At 41.5% G+C, this 15,256-nt stretch overlaps 1 protein-coding gene across 1 annotated transcript in view; it reads left to right on the top strand.

Moving 5' to 3' along the window:
• EPHB6 (EPH receptor B6) overlaps positions 1–12,180 on the top strand; it is a 58,207-nt gene extending 46,027 nt beyond the window's left edge. Inside the window, exons 6-16 of the mRNA XM_010567624.1 lie at positions 282–406; positions 1,393–1,555; positions 2,407–2,521; positions 5,309–5,364; positions 5,480–5,599; positions 5,998–6,245; positions 7,187–7,402; positions 8,471–8,620; positions 8,763–8,956; positions 10,234–10,389; positions 11,448–12,180. Of these exons, the coding sequence (XP_010565926.1) occupies positions 282–406; positions 1,393–1,555; positions 2,407–2,521; positions 5,309–5,364; positions 5,480–5,599; positions 5,998–6,245; positions 7,187–7,402; positions 8,471–8,620; positions 8,763–8,956; positions 10,234–10,389; positions 11,448–11,556 (1,652 nt within the window). The 3' untranslated portion in view covers positions 11,557–12,180. The remainder of the gene's footprint in view (positions 1–281; positions 407–1,392; positions 1,556–2,406; positions 2,522–5,308; positions 5,365–5,479; positions 5,600–5,997; positions 6,246–7,186; positions 7,403–8,470; positions 8,621–8,762; positions 8,957–10,233; positions 10,390–11,447) is intronic.
• The last annotated feature ends 3,076 nt before the right edge of the window (positions 12,181–15,256 follow it).

The following is a 15,256-nucleotide window of genomic DNA, read 5'->3' as shown; positions in this document are numbered from 1 at the left end:
CAGCAATAACATAGATAATTTCATAATTCTTGTACATGATCAGTTGGATGTGGATTTCTTTGTTTTCTTTCTGTCTAAGTTGTCAGTGACTGTATCTCCCAGCAGAGTAGAATTGTGCCTGGATTTATTCTGGTTATTTTATAAAGTAGATCATAATGGAAATTAAGGGAGATTACAGGAAGAGCTGACCTAACTTATTAACTCATCATAATGAATATTCAATTATAGTTCATTGTTAAGCTTATCCGTTTGCAATCTCTCCTTCCTCTCTTCTATTCCAGTCCCCTCTGCAGTCCCTATGATGCATCAGGTGAGTCGTACTACCAATAGCATCACACTGTCATGGCCTCAGCCAGACCAGCCCAATGGCATCATCCTGGATTACCAGCTACGCTACTTTGACAAGGTGAGCAGAAAGTGATGCAGTGCTGATTGTTGTATAGTTATTACGCAAAAGAGAACAGGGAAATCTTGTGTCTGGGAGATGCACCCCTGGATCAGGATGGGTAAGGTGGAGAAAAATGCACGCTTCATCTAACCTCAGTCCATTTGCATTCCCAACTTGGAATGATCTAGGGGCAATGCAAATAAAAAAAGAGAAGATAGCTAAGCTAAAAAGCTGTGGCTAACAACCTAGTAAGTTTAGCACCAGCTAACACAAGTAACAGTGGAAGGGGCTTAAGTTTCCAAATGCGTATGTTGGAATTGGACACACTGCAACATTCTGTTTTGTGTTTGTGGAGGGAAGTCCTGTGTCCCCATTTGTGCCTGGACAGACATCTCTAAGAAATTCTGGGAGGAGGAATGCACTCTTTCATTCACTTAAGTGGTGGATATGAGTTACCTGTTTATGTGCTGGAATTACAGGGTGCCAAATACAAAGTTGTTCTCCATTTACATCTTTCATGACTCCTAATCCAACTGATTTGAGGGGAAGAAGTACATAGGGCTGTTCAGACAAGCTCCCATTCCATATTCTTGATCTTTCACATAACCGTTTTTGCAGGATTGTCCACGGCTACTGTTTTTCTAGCAGTAAAAGGGCCTGCTATTTGTAATAAAATGTCTAGCAGCTTCCTCTATTTTTTATGGATATGCTTAGCAAGGAACCACAGGACAAGGTAGTTTTGTCTCTCACTCTTGTTTAGGTCAGGACTGAGGGTCTCTGGCAGAGCTTTGTGGGAAGCCCAGGCCCAAGGGAATGAAAAGGAGCAGTAAGGAACAATGAGTAGCATGCGAGGAAGTCAGGTCTGGAAGGGCAGTTGTGGTTGGAAGGCTCTGTAACAGATTCAAATAATATTGGGCCAACATGGAAACTAGCATTCCTTGGTGAGGACAGTGATCGGGCTGGGCAGAAGTCTCACATTCCTTTCTGGTCACTGACATTCACAGGCAGAAGATGAGGATAATTCATTCACCTTGACTAGCGAAACAAACATGGCCACCATATCAAATCTGAGCCCAGGCAAGATCTATGCCTTCCAAGTACGAGCTAGAACAGCAGTGGGCTATGGCCCATACAGTGGAAAGATGTATTTCCAGACTTTAATGGGAGGTAAGTGCTACCATTTTGTACTCAGATCTGCATGTGACCATCTTTCACTTGGGTGTGTCTGTGAGAGTATTAGCTTATCCTCTGGAGGACTGCAACCAGACACTCCTACTCAACTTGTATTTCTGTATATCATACTTTGCATATGCAAGATTTGTTCACTCAGAGAAGCTTCATACTGTCAGAGCATCTTATTTATGCTACCATCATATTCCCCAGTCCTACTGATTGTTGCCCCTGCACCTCTGACCAGCAGGAGCAGAGTGTGTCAGTAGAACTCTCTTTAGGAGGGTGTTACAGTACGTAGCACTATACACTGCTGTAGTTTGGTCTCCAGCCATCACGGGACATCTTACAGCTGAATGCTCTGTGAAAGTCTTAAAGACAAGTGGGACACAGGACATACACCCAGAAGCTTGCCTTCCAGCAGTATCACCATCTATTCATGCAGAGAGCAACATATTACCTTGTGATACTCTTTGGTCTGGATCAAAGGTATTCGTGTATGTCATCTACAAGCTAAATTAATAGGGGACAATGGGATCAAAGCCCAGGTGTAGAGCTAGCCTATACTTAAGTGGCTAGTCAGCTGTCAGTGGATCAGGGGAAGGAAAAGTGGATTCAGAGGGCGCACTGGCTTTTCAAAAGAAGGAAGGCAGGCACTGGAGAAGCACAGTGACTGGAGGGGTAAAGGGATAACCAAGTCAAGCATTTGTTGAACTGCCAGGACTAGCCTGGGAAGCAAAGGGCTGGTAGGGATGGAATTATGGGTGAGAGCTAGTTGAGTAGAGGGGAGACTCTAACAGTTCCTGTCCTCTGCATTTGTGTGTGTATGCATGTGTCTTCCTTGCTAGGGGAGCGCTCGGAGATGGTACAGGACCGACTGCCGCTTATCGTGGGCTCAGCACTCGGTGGTCTAGCCTTCTTGGTAATTGCTGCCATTGCCATCCTTGCCATCATCTTCAAGAGGTGAATTCCTTGACCTGCTCATGTGCACTGCAGACATTGGAACTTTCCCACCCCCGCTACTTAACCCCGTCCCAAGGGAAACAGCCTGATCTACATTTATCCAGATGTCCTTGAGATGCCATTTTCTAATTAAGGAAAGATCCTGCCCCATTACTCCTATCTGAGGAGCCTCTCCTTTGGTAAACTGCTCATGTACTTAGCTGATATTTGGCTAGTTAGCAATATGAACACAAAGGAAGCATTTTAAAGCTGGTGCTCAAAAGAATTTAAATGCATCACTGTAAAGAAGGGACTGTAAATTGCATTTTAGGCAAGCAAGTGGAGAGTGAAACAATGTAGTGAAGAAGGACTGGTGGAATAAATATTTAGATCCACTATTTAGAAGGTGCTAAAGGCCCTTTAACCAAGGACCAAGAGACAATAGCTCATTTGCTAAAGAATAAAATCTGTACAACCCCAATGGTTCCATGGAACACTAACTCATAAAATACAGGTTAAAGAAAGCAAATACCACTTCCCATTTTGGAAAGAAAAAAGAGCAAATAAGTCAATGTAGAGATAATCTGATATGGCAAAAAAGAAGAACAGACATTTTAAAGAGAAAGAGAGAAAAGTAAGGGTCACTACTTTTGTAGAGGTACAAAAGTAAACAATGGGGGTTTTGTTATTTGAAGAAAAGAAAAAGTCATTACCAGCTCCTTGAATTTACTGAGGTTTGAACTTAATCCCCTAGATGATTGTCAGTAATGGATTTCTGTGTCTTTGCTCTACTCTGCCTCTGCACAGGAGGGACTTTTTAGCTTTTTCTGCTGACCTAAAAAATGTATAAACTACTTAACTTTAGAAAGTGACAAGTAGTTTTAGTTATTTCTTTTTTGTTCTCTTCCCTTTTCTACATTTGTTTTCTCCTTCTGTGTATAGTCTCTTCTAATATTTTTCTTTCTGGAAAGAAAAGAATTATCAAGTATTGTTATATATGCACTGTTGCCTCCTTTTGTAGCTTCGAACTGTTAAAAATATAATTTCTTGTTACAGCTGGAAATGTGATATTATGTGCACAACTCAATAAAGCATATATTTTTCTAAAAAAAATAAACCAAAGCCAGAATAAATTAATATTACCAAAACTGTGTTGGGGAAAGACATTAATGGGTTTCTGTAAATGTATCTGCATAAAGAAGTATCATAAAAAATAGATTCATTGATACTTGAAGGATCATGTGCAAATAGACAGTTGTTTGGAAAAAGTGGAGATACTAAATTTCTACTTTAAATTTGTCCTTGATAAGAAAAGTAAGTTTGAAGAGGTAGGAAATGAGGAACACCACATGAAGTGAGTAGTTCTTTAAAAGGTTGAATATATGTAGAGTCAAATGCTATAATTTTAACTCGGTTTTGTAAATTGTTGGTACACATTTTCCAGGCAATATGCAATGTGAAACACCTATTTTAGCTAATTGTTGGGTTTTTTTAATAATGGAAAACCATTGGTATATCAGATAACCTAAAAAAAAATTGTGAATGTAGACCTGACTTTCAGATACAACAGCAGAGTTAGAGCTCTTACGTATAGGCCCCCAGTAAAGACAGTTTCTTTCCACAACGGAACAGATTTTGAAGGTAGAACGCTTTGTGCTTTTGCAATCTTAGCAGAATTTGAAGACATAAGCCTGACAAGTAAGAATAATACACAAAGTTACCTGTTAGAATGACAGAATTAGTTATGTTAGTAAAGAAAAGTAACGTAGGGTTTCATGATAATCTTGTCATCAGATGTTAATTGAATCAGCAGCTAGATGGTCTTGTGCTGAAACAGCAAAGCACATGAGTTGACACAAATCCATGCATACAGCAGGGATACTACAGGATGCTACAGGGTTTGATTTACAATCTAGTCTAATTAATATGATTTAGAAAAGATTGTAAACTAGCATGAAGTGTACACTTTTGGAAAAAAAAAATGAAAACTATTGGGAACAAAGGCAGTAACTTGAAAATGGAAAATATCTTTAGAGCAAACCAAGAATAGGATGAAACACAACTCGATCATGTGGGAAAAAAATTGCTTGAATCACACACATTTAAGAGGAGAATGAAATCTGAGAAATGCCTATGCTGAGAAGGATCTATGCTTACTAGAGATTAGATGCCTATATGCAATAAATATTACAATAATGAAGACTATACCAGTTTTGATCTGCACATGCAAAAAATCTCATAATGGAACAGATTTCTGTCTTTCTGGCTCTGTGTGGTTGGTTTTGGGTACCATACTTACGAAAAGAATAGTCAAAGTAAGTGCTGTTAAAGAGCCAGGAGGAAAAAGAAAGAAGAATTAACATTTGGGGGAAATTTACACAAAGTAAGCATTAGAGTAAATGGCTCTTAGAATGTTTTTGAAGAACTTAAAAGGCATCACAGGAGATGGCTTAGATTAGTATTGAAAGAATGATTTGTTGTAATTAAATGAAATTAAAATGCAGTTTTAGCCTGAATAGCAAAAAAACTTCCAAGGCAGTAATGTTAGACTCTAATGTTTTTTTTTCAGGATAGTGCTGGAGGCCTTATCATTTGTCATATCTAAAGTGGGGATGCAAACAGTGGTGTAAAAACTACCACATAGAAAACAAGCATGCACTAGTTACTAAGAGATGGGCAGGATCTTAACACCCATCTTCTATCCCTAAATTCAAGGATTCTCTGAGTCTTGCATTGAGAAGCCTACCCCAACATCCTATGAGAGACTCTTGTGTGTGTTTTGACTTTCCTTTCCTTTATGTCCTGCAGTAAAAGGCGAGAGACTCCATACACAGACCGCCTCCAGCAGTATATCAGTGCACGAGGTAAGAGTTCTTGAGCAACAGATGGCAAGGGCCTGTCTCTTTTCAGGACTCATTAACACCCATGTCTCTCAGGGTTTGATTCTGGTGATGTTTTGGGCTGTCTCCTCCACTGCAGGACTTGGAGTGAAGTATTACATTGATCCTTCAACCTATGAAGATCCCAATGAAGCTATTCGAGAATTTGCCAAGGAGATTGATGTGTCCTTCATCAAGATTGAGGAGGTCATTGGATCAGGTAGTGTGAGAATCTGCAGATTTTGAAGTGCCTTCTTGTTCACCTTGAGACCTGGCACATTACTGGCCTCAAACGGACCCAACCATGATACCTCAAGTGTCTCAGGATAGCTAACCTTCATTTTTACCAAAATTCATCTTAAGCTACTTACCCTTAGATGCTGGCTCCAAACCAAGTTTAAAACACCCTTTGAAGACTCAGAGCTCCTCAGTTGAACCCGGAGGATTTAGTCTCCAACCTGAGCCATCATCAAGAACTTTACCTTAATCCAAATAGTCCTAGTAACCCTATTTCCAAGCAGTACCTGGAGTCTTCCCCAACAGAAGGTTTTAGTGCACCTGACCAAAATTCCTTGCTGTGTTTCCTTACTTGAGGTGTGTTTCTTCCCTCCCTGACAGGAGAGTTTGGAGAGGTATGCTTTGGGCGCCTAAAACACCCAGGGAAGCGTGAATACACAGTAGCTATTAAGACCCTGAAGTCAGGTTACACAGATGAACAGCGACGGGAGTTCCTGAGCGAGGCCAGCATCATGGGGCAATTTGAGCATCCCAATGTCATCCATCTGGAGGGTGTGGTCACCAAGAGCCGACCAGTCATGATTGTCACAGAGTTCATGGAGAATGGATCACTGGATTCCTTCCTCAGGGTACCACAACTAGAGTCTCCACAACTGTTACCTCTTCATCTTGCTGTGTGCCAGTCTCAGATCTGATAATTTTGCCTGTCCTTCCTCTTCACTCCTGTCTCTATAAGTCCTCAGTTGCCCTCTTCGGGTGCAATAGAAATAATAGCAAATTACCAGAATAAGTGGTTTTGGGCCAACATGGTGAAAATACTCCAAAAGCTCACCCATCCGATAAAATTTCTTCATTATCTTAGACTTCTCCAGCTCAAATAATTAATGGTAAACAGTACTAAATTGTTTATCTTTGTACACAGCCTTCCAGTTCCTTATGTGCATGCTCCAAAGTTTGCTTTTCTAATAATGCTTTTCAGACTTTATTCCGCTGAATGTTTTCAAGTTTCAACATTGTAATGAAGTAATGAAACTTGTAGTTATTTTTGGACTCAGAGTTTCCAGTGTTTTTTCTAGTAATGAAACATAAATACAGGCATTTTTGTAGTATAGATGCTTCACTACTTTTTTTTTACTGAGTCATATGCTAATTCAACCACAAATGCTTTGGCAGGTATATTTTGAAGAGCACATGAACCCATTGTGTAGAATTGGATAGAACCCATTGTAAAGATCTTAAAACAGTAAGAGCAGATTTGTCTGCTCCCTTTCATTTAGCCATCTTAGTAGTTAATGAGACTAGGCGGAATATGCTAAAGGAGGCTATGGCCGCAAGATTGGACTTGTCTTCAGAAAAAGATCACCAGTGTCTGACTTAATTTGAGATTCATTGCTTTAAGCCCACCCTCCTTTCTTATTTGCTGTCCCTGAACCTTCAGATTTTGGCTGAAGTTAAGATGTATGTTCTCTAACTTCATAAATCCGCCTTGTTACCTTGCTCTTTGTTAGTCTTCCCTGTTGGCTTCATGTTCTCTGGTCATAAAAGCCTATGTTTGCCTCCTCACTTGCAGCAGAAGGAGGGACAGTTCAGTGTGTTACAGCTGGTGGGCATGCTACGGGGGATTGCGGCTGGCATGCGCTACCTTTCAGACATGAACTATGTGCATCGTGACCTGGCAGCACGTAACATCTTAGTCAACAGTAACCTTGTGTGCAAGGTGTCAGACTTTGGTTTGTCCCGCTTTCTGGAGGATGATGCTTCAAATCCCACCTATACTGGAGCTCTGGTGAGTTACCTCTATCGAGTGAGTTACTGCAGTGCTGCCAGCTATCATTTTTTCCTGTGTTCCTCCTTTATTTGGTTTACCCTTTTTCATCCATCTTGAGACCAGAGAGACCAGTGGGGTAGAGCGTTCTATCTTGTGGGCTGTCTATTCCAAACCAGCAAAACCCCAAAATAACTGAATATCTGATCCACTCTGCCATGTGAAATGGAGACTCAGTGCTGTTCTTTGTGGAATGATGGTGAATAGGACAAACCTCATAACCTGATGTAGAAGTTGTCTTTCCCCTTACATTAGCTTCTTACAAGAAGTACAAAGGACTGAAGGAGAGATTGAAGTCCTGTACTACCACCCTTTGAGAGTTGTTTTTCTCCTACAGAAAAGATAATGGGCATAAGTATATTTATGGGCTTACAACCAACCATCAAATTAATTTATTGCCTATGAAGGTCTGACACCTGTTATACATACTACAAAATGGGTGGGAGTATAACAGGTGGGTTGAACCTACCATTTGGTATGCAGATGGTGAAGAAGAATTCAGTCACTGAAAAGTGAAACAAGTTTTAGATGTATGTGTTTTGAAAAACCAGCACCTAAATAATATTTCATCTGGCAGGTCATATGTACAGTCAGAGAGGTCAAGATGGAAAAAAGAAGGAGTTAATGCTAGCCACTCAGTGTATCTGTCCTTAATGTTGCAGGTTGGGATTGTTTAAATGGCTTTAGATTTCCAAATGATTGTGACTTTCAGGAGGACTTTATTATCTGCCACCTCTCAAAAGCTGCAAAGAAGAGCTATAAAAGTTAAAATCTGTTATGTCATGGGATTTGTAGCAGGAAGGAGGCATGATTCTGTTTTTTCATCTATATTTGTCAATAGAACAAGGTGGAAACCTTGAACGTAGCTTGAATTTAAACCAACAATGTCTACAAGACAGTATCAACTGGACTAGTACCCCATGCTCAGAGTTGTGTCATGCTACCAGCATCTGATCAGTTCAGTGATGTCATTTTCACAAATAGTCCTTATCTCACTAACATTCTGGTTGCTCTCTGACTGCTTTCTAGGGCTGCAAAATCCCCATCCGTTGGACTGCCCCTGAAGCTGTCCAGTATCGCAAGTTCACCTCCTCCAGTGATGTCTGGAGCTATGGCATTGTCATGTGGGAGGTGATGTCCTATGGTGAGAGGCCTTACTGGGACATGTCCAATCAGGATGTAAGTTTTAGAAGTGGTGAGAATGTACATCTGCCTCTCTTCCTATTCAAGTAGAAGAAAGTCATACACCACCAAGTGATTGAAGCTTGTTTGTCTTTTATTTTCCCAGCTGTAATAAAGCTTTGTTCTTCTTTTCCTGCAGGTAATTAATGCCATTGACCAGGACTATCGCCTGCCACCACCCCCAGACTGCCCAACTGTTTTGCACTTGCTGATGCTTGACTGCTGGCAGAAGGAGCGGGTCCAGAGACCCAAATTTGAACAAATAGTCAGTGCCCTAGATAAAATGATCCGCAAGCCATCTGCCCTCAAAGCCACTGGCACTGGGAGCAGCAGGTGAGATGAGGATTTAATGCAAAATAATAGGGCTTGTTTCTCAGTAGGCATCATGAGGAAAAGAAAGCAGTAAATCAGGCTATATAGTATTTTTTCCAACCCTCTCATCTGAGACTGGAAACAATTAGGAAGGGAAAAAAAAATTAGGGAGAGGGTTGGAAGAACTGTATGTCCTGATTGACTTAATGGGTGATGAGGAGTTGTGAGTGCTGAATCTGAGGGGAGACAAATCTCTTGATGAGGTGCACTGAGGATGAACTGGTGAGGGATCTTGGGGAATGAAGGCAGGGACAAATCTGGGTGCAGTTACACAAGATATTCTGTGATCACAGAATACTGTGTGATCGCAAGAGGTGATGAAGGAAGAGAAGACCTTAGTTTATGGAGGGAAGGAAATCGGTAGCCTTAGCTACAGATTACAGACTAGTTCTACTAATTAGAACTGCAGCTTGCATCCCATATTTTCCCAACCACATTTTGCAACCTGATGGAACCAGAGGCAGGAGGTTGGCAAAGGAGAAGTCTCTGGGGGCTAAATGGCACCAAGATTAGATGGCTGTTGGGCTGATGGTGGAATTACATCCTGCTGGCCTGGAGGGTTTTTCCCCTGTGGTTATAAACCTTGTCTCAGTGGAATGTACTCCACAGCTGGGGGAGGGAAAAAGTGCTTAGTCAAGCCCAGTTTCCTAAAAACAGCACATAAAGAGAGTTACAGCTTTGGGACAGATTCAGATGATGGGGAAAATAGCAAATGCTGTGTATAAACAGTTATTTCTTTGGCCTTTTACTGCTATGCTTTTATCTGATGGGTGTTGTACCTGAAACAATGCATTCATTGTCACATAGGTTACTTTCTGATCCAAGGAGTGCATCTAGGAGAGGGAGAGCTAGTCACAGAGGTAAAAAGGTATAATGTCTCATCTCTGCCTCAAAAACCTCCTCACTGCAACTCTTTGCCCATCTAATAGGTCTAGACCCAGAAAGTGTGGAAAGTTCTCGGGCAACAAGAAGAGAATGTGCCTGAGAGAGTATAAAATGGGAAGGAAGGATCAATTTCTTGGGTTAGGTTGATTGTTTTAAGGTGGAAAAGGGAACATGAGTAGTCTAGAAACAGGTCATGAGGGTGGGACTTTAGGAATCAGGGCATGGATAACAAATATTGTTCTCCATTCGGTGCTCTTCAGAGGTTGCATTCTCTCCCTCTCATAACTCTTATCTTACTGGTGTGGTCAGCTGATGTTGATAACTTGGGTTTTTAGAACCTGCCTCTTTTGCAGACCATCTCAGCCTCTCCTGAGCAACTGTCCTCCAGATTTCCCTTCACTCAGCAATGCCCATGAGTGGTTGGATGCTATCAAGATGGGTCGTTACAAGGAGAATTTTGACCAGGCTGGTCTGATTACATTTGATGTCATATCACGCATGACTCTGGAGTAAGTAGAGGGGTAGAGAGCAGAAGATACCAGACACTGAGTTTTCCATGCAGAAAGTGAAAGCAGCCTGAGAAGTATTTAGTAAGGGCTATATGGAGAATACATACACATGAAAAAGGAGAGAGAAGCCAGAGCAAAGTAGCTACTGTTTCTTACATCTTATTAGGGCCTCTGGACACCCTCCATAGCAATATACATTTGTAATCTGTTTCTATAAGCACCAATACTGATCCCATGTACACTACAAAACATATTGTCAGTATTGCAGAGAGACTGTTACATCAGAATATTCATGACAGCTGCCACAGGTAGTAACCACTTTTAAGGAGGTGTGTAGAACCAGCCATACAATATACTGGGCTGAAGTGTTATGTAGAAGACAGGAGCCAGGAAAAGGAACATTCTTAGAATCATAGAATGGTGTGGGTTGGAAGGGACCTTTAAAGATCATCCAGTCCAACCCTCCTGCCATGAGCAGAGACATCTTTCACTAGATCAGGTTGCTCAAAGGCCTGTCCAACCTAACTTTGAACGCTTCCAGGGATGGGGCATCCACAACTTCTCCTGGCAACCTGTTCTAGTGTCTCACCACCCTCATCATAACAAATTCTTCCTTATATCCAATCTAAACCTACCTTCTTTCAGTTTAAAAGTGTTGCCCCTAGTCCTGTCACTACAGACCCTGGTAAAAGTCTCTCTCCATCTTTCTTGTAAGCCCCTTTGTATATTGAAAGACTGCAAGAAGTTCTCTCTGGAGCCTTTTCTTGAGGCTGAACAACCCCAACTCCTTCAGCCTTTCTTCATAAAAGAGGTGTTCCAGCCCTCTGATCATTTTCATGGCCCATTTCCAATGCTTCTTTTTGTATCATGACCTACCAGGTTCTGCCAACACCCCCTCCACCCACACATATTTGCCAAGCAAAAGCAGAAGCCTTGTCAACTGTTTCTCAGACAAAGATACACATACACATTTATTTGGATCTACAGGGAAATGGACTGGGAGTGTTCAGAACAAGAAGCCCATTATAACAACTTCCACATCCTCTATTCTCTTGCAGAGATATCCAGCGTATTGGCATCACCCTCGTTGGTCACCAGAAGAAGATTCTAAACAGCATCCAGCTCATGCGAGTCCATTTGAATCAGCTTGAACCAGTTGAAGTGTGATGTTTACACCATCCTTATTCCACTAGTCTCAAACTCTGGAAAGGTTCAGGGGAATTCAGAGGAATTTTCACTGTAAGGAAAAAGAGATGTCAGTATGCTACTTGAAGACTTAATGCACCCAGAGAGTGCACATTACATGTCCCGTTCCATGAACAAAAACAAAGCCTTGTCATTATTTGAAAGCAGAGCTATATAACTGGTGGCATTTAAATGTGGCTGACATCATGCATCGGGAATGGGTTGGGGGAGGGAAAGTTATAGTAACATGGGGAGAAGATGGAATAATAGCTTGGACGGATCACAAGCACCTGTTGCCTCTTCTCTGCCAACAAAAGGTATCAGACAATTTTTATAAAGCCATCAGCAGGCTTTATCTGTGGCTGGGAGCCCAGCAAAGCTACAAAGACATAATAAAGGCAACAAAAAAATGACCATTTTTTTTCCCAAAGGATGCCATTATGGTGTGAGAGATTATTACTCAGGTGGAGATGAGCATTAGGCTATCACTTGGTATGCCAGCTCAGTCCAGAACTGAAGTTCCAGTTAGTGTACAATATGTGGTAAGCAATAAGATATGTCACCTGGTAAAGAGGTTGAGAGTAAAGGGCTCAAAATTCTATGCTATTTCATGTGCAGTTACTGGGTCTGCTCTATGATCCAGGAGGAAAACTTGCTAATCCTTTGTGCTGACGCAAGGAACAGCAAGTCCTTGGTGCTACATAACTCTTTTTATGGGACTGCAACAGAATGGAACAATAAGGATTCCTAGAATCCATCCTCCTGGATCTGCAAGTGGAGAGGGAAACAAATAGGTTCTGGTCCTCACAAGCCCATTCTTAAGAGGAAAGGCATAAGTTGTGATGTTCTGAAATCCTGAGCACCCAGAATTTGGGTTTTGTTTTCTTCTGACCCTCTTACAGACATTGAAGAACATGACAAAAAAGTCTGAAGCCCTTTGCTGTTGAAAAATACTTGCTCTTTTTCTCACCCTAACCAGCTACATCAGTGGGCCCAGGTGTCTGAATATTGTTTCTGAAGAAAATGCAGACCCACAGTAGTCAACTCTAAATAGACACTTGGAACAAGGGAGGTGATACTCTTTCACAAGTTTTTGTCAAGAGTGATCAGGGAAGAGCATCAGTCCCACAAGTCACTTCAGTCCTTAAAGGAATAACAGTGTACTTGGGATCAACTATGTTGTCTGGTAGAGATGCATGAGAATGACCAGAATGGCAGAGCTTATGACTCCCTTCAGACAGACTAGAACCTGCTTAAGGAGGAGCAGAGCTTCAGGACTGTATCTCTGTATCTATCCCTAGGCAGGAATATGAAAACATGAAGCTGAGCTTGAGAGGTAAACTCATAAACTATACACTTGTCTACCTCACCAACACATGGGAAAGGAAATGGAAATGGCCTTGTTAAGCAAGAGCCCAATGAAGACATTACATAAAAAGATACCTTCTTTGTGTCTAGAGAGGAAATAACCCTAGCTGTTCCGATATGTCCCCATCTGTTGGCTCACTGTGAACTAGTCATGAACTTACTGTATTTCTCCAGCTGTCAAGGTTAGAATAGCACAACTTCTGCAGATACTACTCCTGTACAGATTTAAGGATTCTCCCAGTCAACCCAGCAATTAAAGACTGAGAAGCCACATTTAATATGTATTGAAGAGTCCCATAACATGACAGGAGGTGCTCCAGAATAGTTGCACTAGAACAGCCAACACAGTTGACTCTTTATTACACCATTAGAGCAACATTATTGTTATTTTTTTTTAGTTGACGAGGGAGAATAGCAGTGCATTTTTTCAAGATATAAAAAAGTCAATACAAAAACAATACAAGGAAAAAAGAATAAAACATTGATAGCAGTACAAAGAGTGTGAAAATAATTTAAAAAAAACCCCCCACAAACAGACTAGAGAGTCCAACCCTAGAAAATTTGAGTCTATTGCTTTTTAAAGGATTTCTACAAACTTGTAATACAAATCCAGTTACATGTTTGCTGACTGTCAGCTCCACCTACAGCATCTGAGACTGAACAAGTGATGTCCTCTTCAGAAAGTGTGTTGAGCACAAGATGTTGAAGGCAATCTGTGGTCTCTAGCACCTTCCGTATGTATTCACCTGAGGACAACAAAGCATATTCATATATGAGTGTCTTCTAGAAGTTCTGCTGGCCATTTGGGGAAACATGGCAGGCTATGTTTTCCATGTCTTCAGTGGTCAAGATTAGTGGAGAAATTGGTGATCTAGTTCAAATCCTATGGCCTTTTTTCAGCCTACTGGAAACTTACATACAGAAAATAACTTTCTCTGTCTTCATGCAATGGGAGACAAAATGGGAGCCTTGTCTGAATTTCATACCAATGACAATGAGGTTTAATAGCCCCTTATGGGCAGGTGCAGTGAAATGAATTGTTTGGTTGTAGTTCAGGCAGTGGGACATTTACTTTTGCATATGAAGTCTATGGCAAAGTGGTTTTCACAGTGGGAGGAAAGGGATTTACTTGCTATACTAAGGCAGGCAAGTAGTGATTGGATGTCATAGAGCTCTGCCTCCTGTTCTAAGGCAAGGTTTAAATGTCTCTATGATAGTTCCAAGTGGTAAAGTGTCAAGATATCCTGGCTGTGGCTAGAACTGCACAGGGACAGGCTTGGGGTCACAGACAGAGTGCAAAAGGATAACTGTTTTCTGTAAGAAGTCTCTCTATTCTCTTTATTCCCAGGGTGCTCCCTATTTTCAGAGTACTTAACTTCTTCCATAATTTGGGATGCAAAGGCTCTCACGTCACAATGCATCTTGTGTTATTTGTCATCATGTTAGCCCTCAACTCTGGAAGCATGGAGGAAAGGCAGTCATGGCAAAAGCATTAGAAATATCCTGATCTTACTTTTCTCAGTCATGTGAAAGCAGAAATCCAACATTCTGTTTCCACAGATGTCATCTGGGATGTCCTGCAGTATATGGGCACCCTCAACAGGTAGGGATGAGAATCATGAGGGAAAGGAGTGGGGCTCACCTAGGCACCTGGTATCTGTACTTTACCAGAAGAGTGAGAAACAATGCAAAAAAGTCTTACAGAGCCATATTCTTTGCCAGAGAAGCAATGGGAGATTAACAAGTTATCGCCAACATTTACTCCACATGATATCTATAATATGCAGTGGATGAGAAGACTGAGTAAATTAAATGCACCAGTATCAATGCGCAGAGCTTCATCAGGGCATTAGGCATTTGTATGAAAACTCAGAAGATCCATACTTAGAGTTGGAAGGAATATATTGCAAAGACCAATAGCTCTTCTGCCTCAACATGAACTTTTCACTATCTGGAAACGGGAAGAAACTTCACCTTAAGGCAAGCTGTTTTGTAATTATTCCTGATGAGGTTCTTTGCACCTGCCTTTTAGGTGTCTCTTGTTGGACAGCCTCCCAGACAATTGGGTCTGCACCAGTATGTCAGTTGTATTGTGCTGCCAAAGAGCACATCAGGCAAGCAAGTTCCCACCTATGCTGCTTTGGCAGCCAAGTGAAATCCTCAGCCAGGAGCTACATGTCTGTGCACCCCCTGCCTCACTAAGCCATGGCATGTTTATGTCAAAAGCAAGCCCTGCTCAGCCAGAGTATTCAAAGACAAGCACATAAGCTAAGATTTTTGCATCCATGCCGGAAATGATGTTGAGGAAAGGCTC

This window comes from Haliaeetus leucocephalus, unplaced genomic scaffold, assembly GCF_000737465.1.
Source record: "Haliaeetus leucocephalus isolate CR32 unplaced genomic scaffold, Haliaeetus_leucocephalus-4.0 Scaffold228, whole genome shotgun sequence".
NCBI classification, from domain to species: Eukaryota; Metazoa; Chordata; class Aves; order Accipitriformes; family Accipitridae; genus Haliaeetus; species Haliaeetus leucocephalus.
The sequence above is the reverse complement of the archived record's forward strand: the minus strand, read 5'-3'. Positions and strand labels throughout refer to the sequence as shown.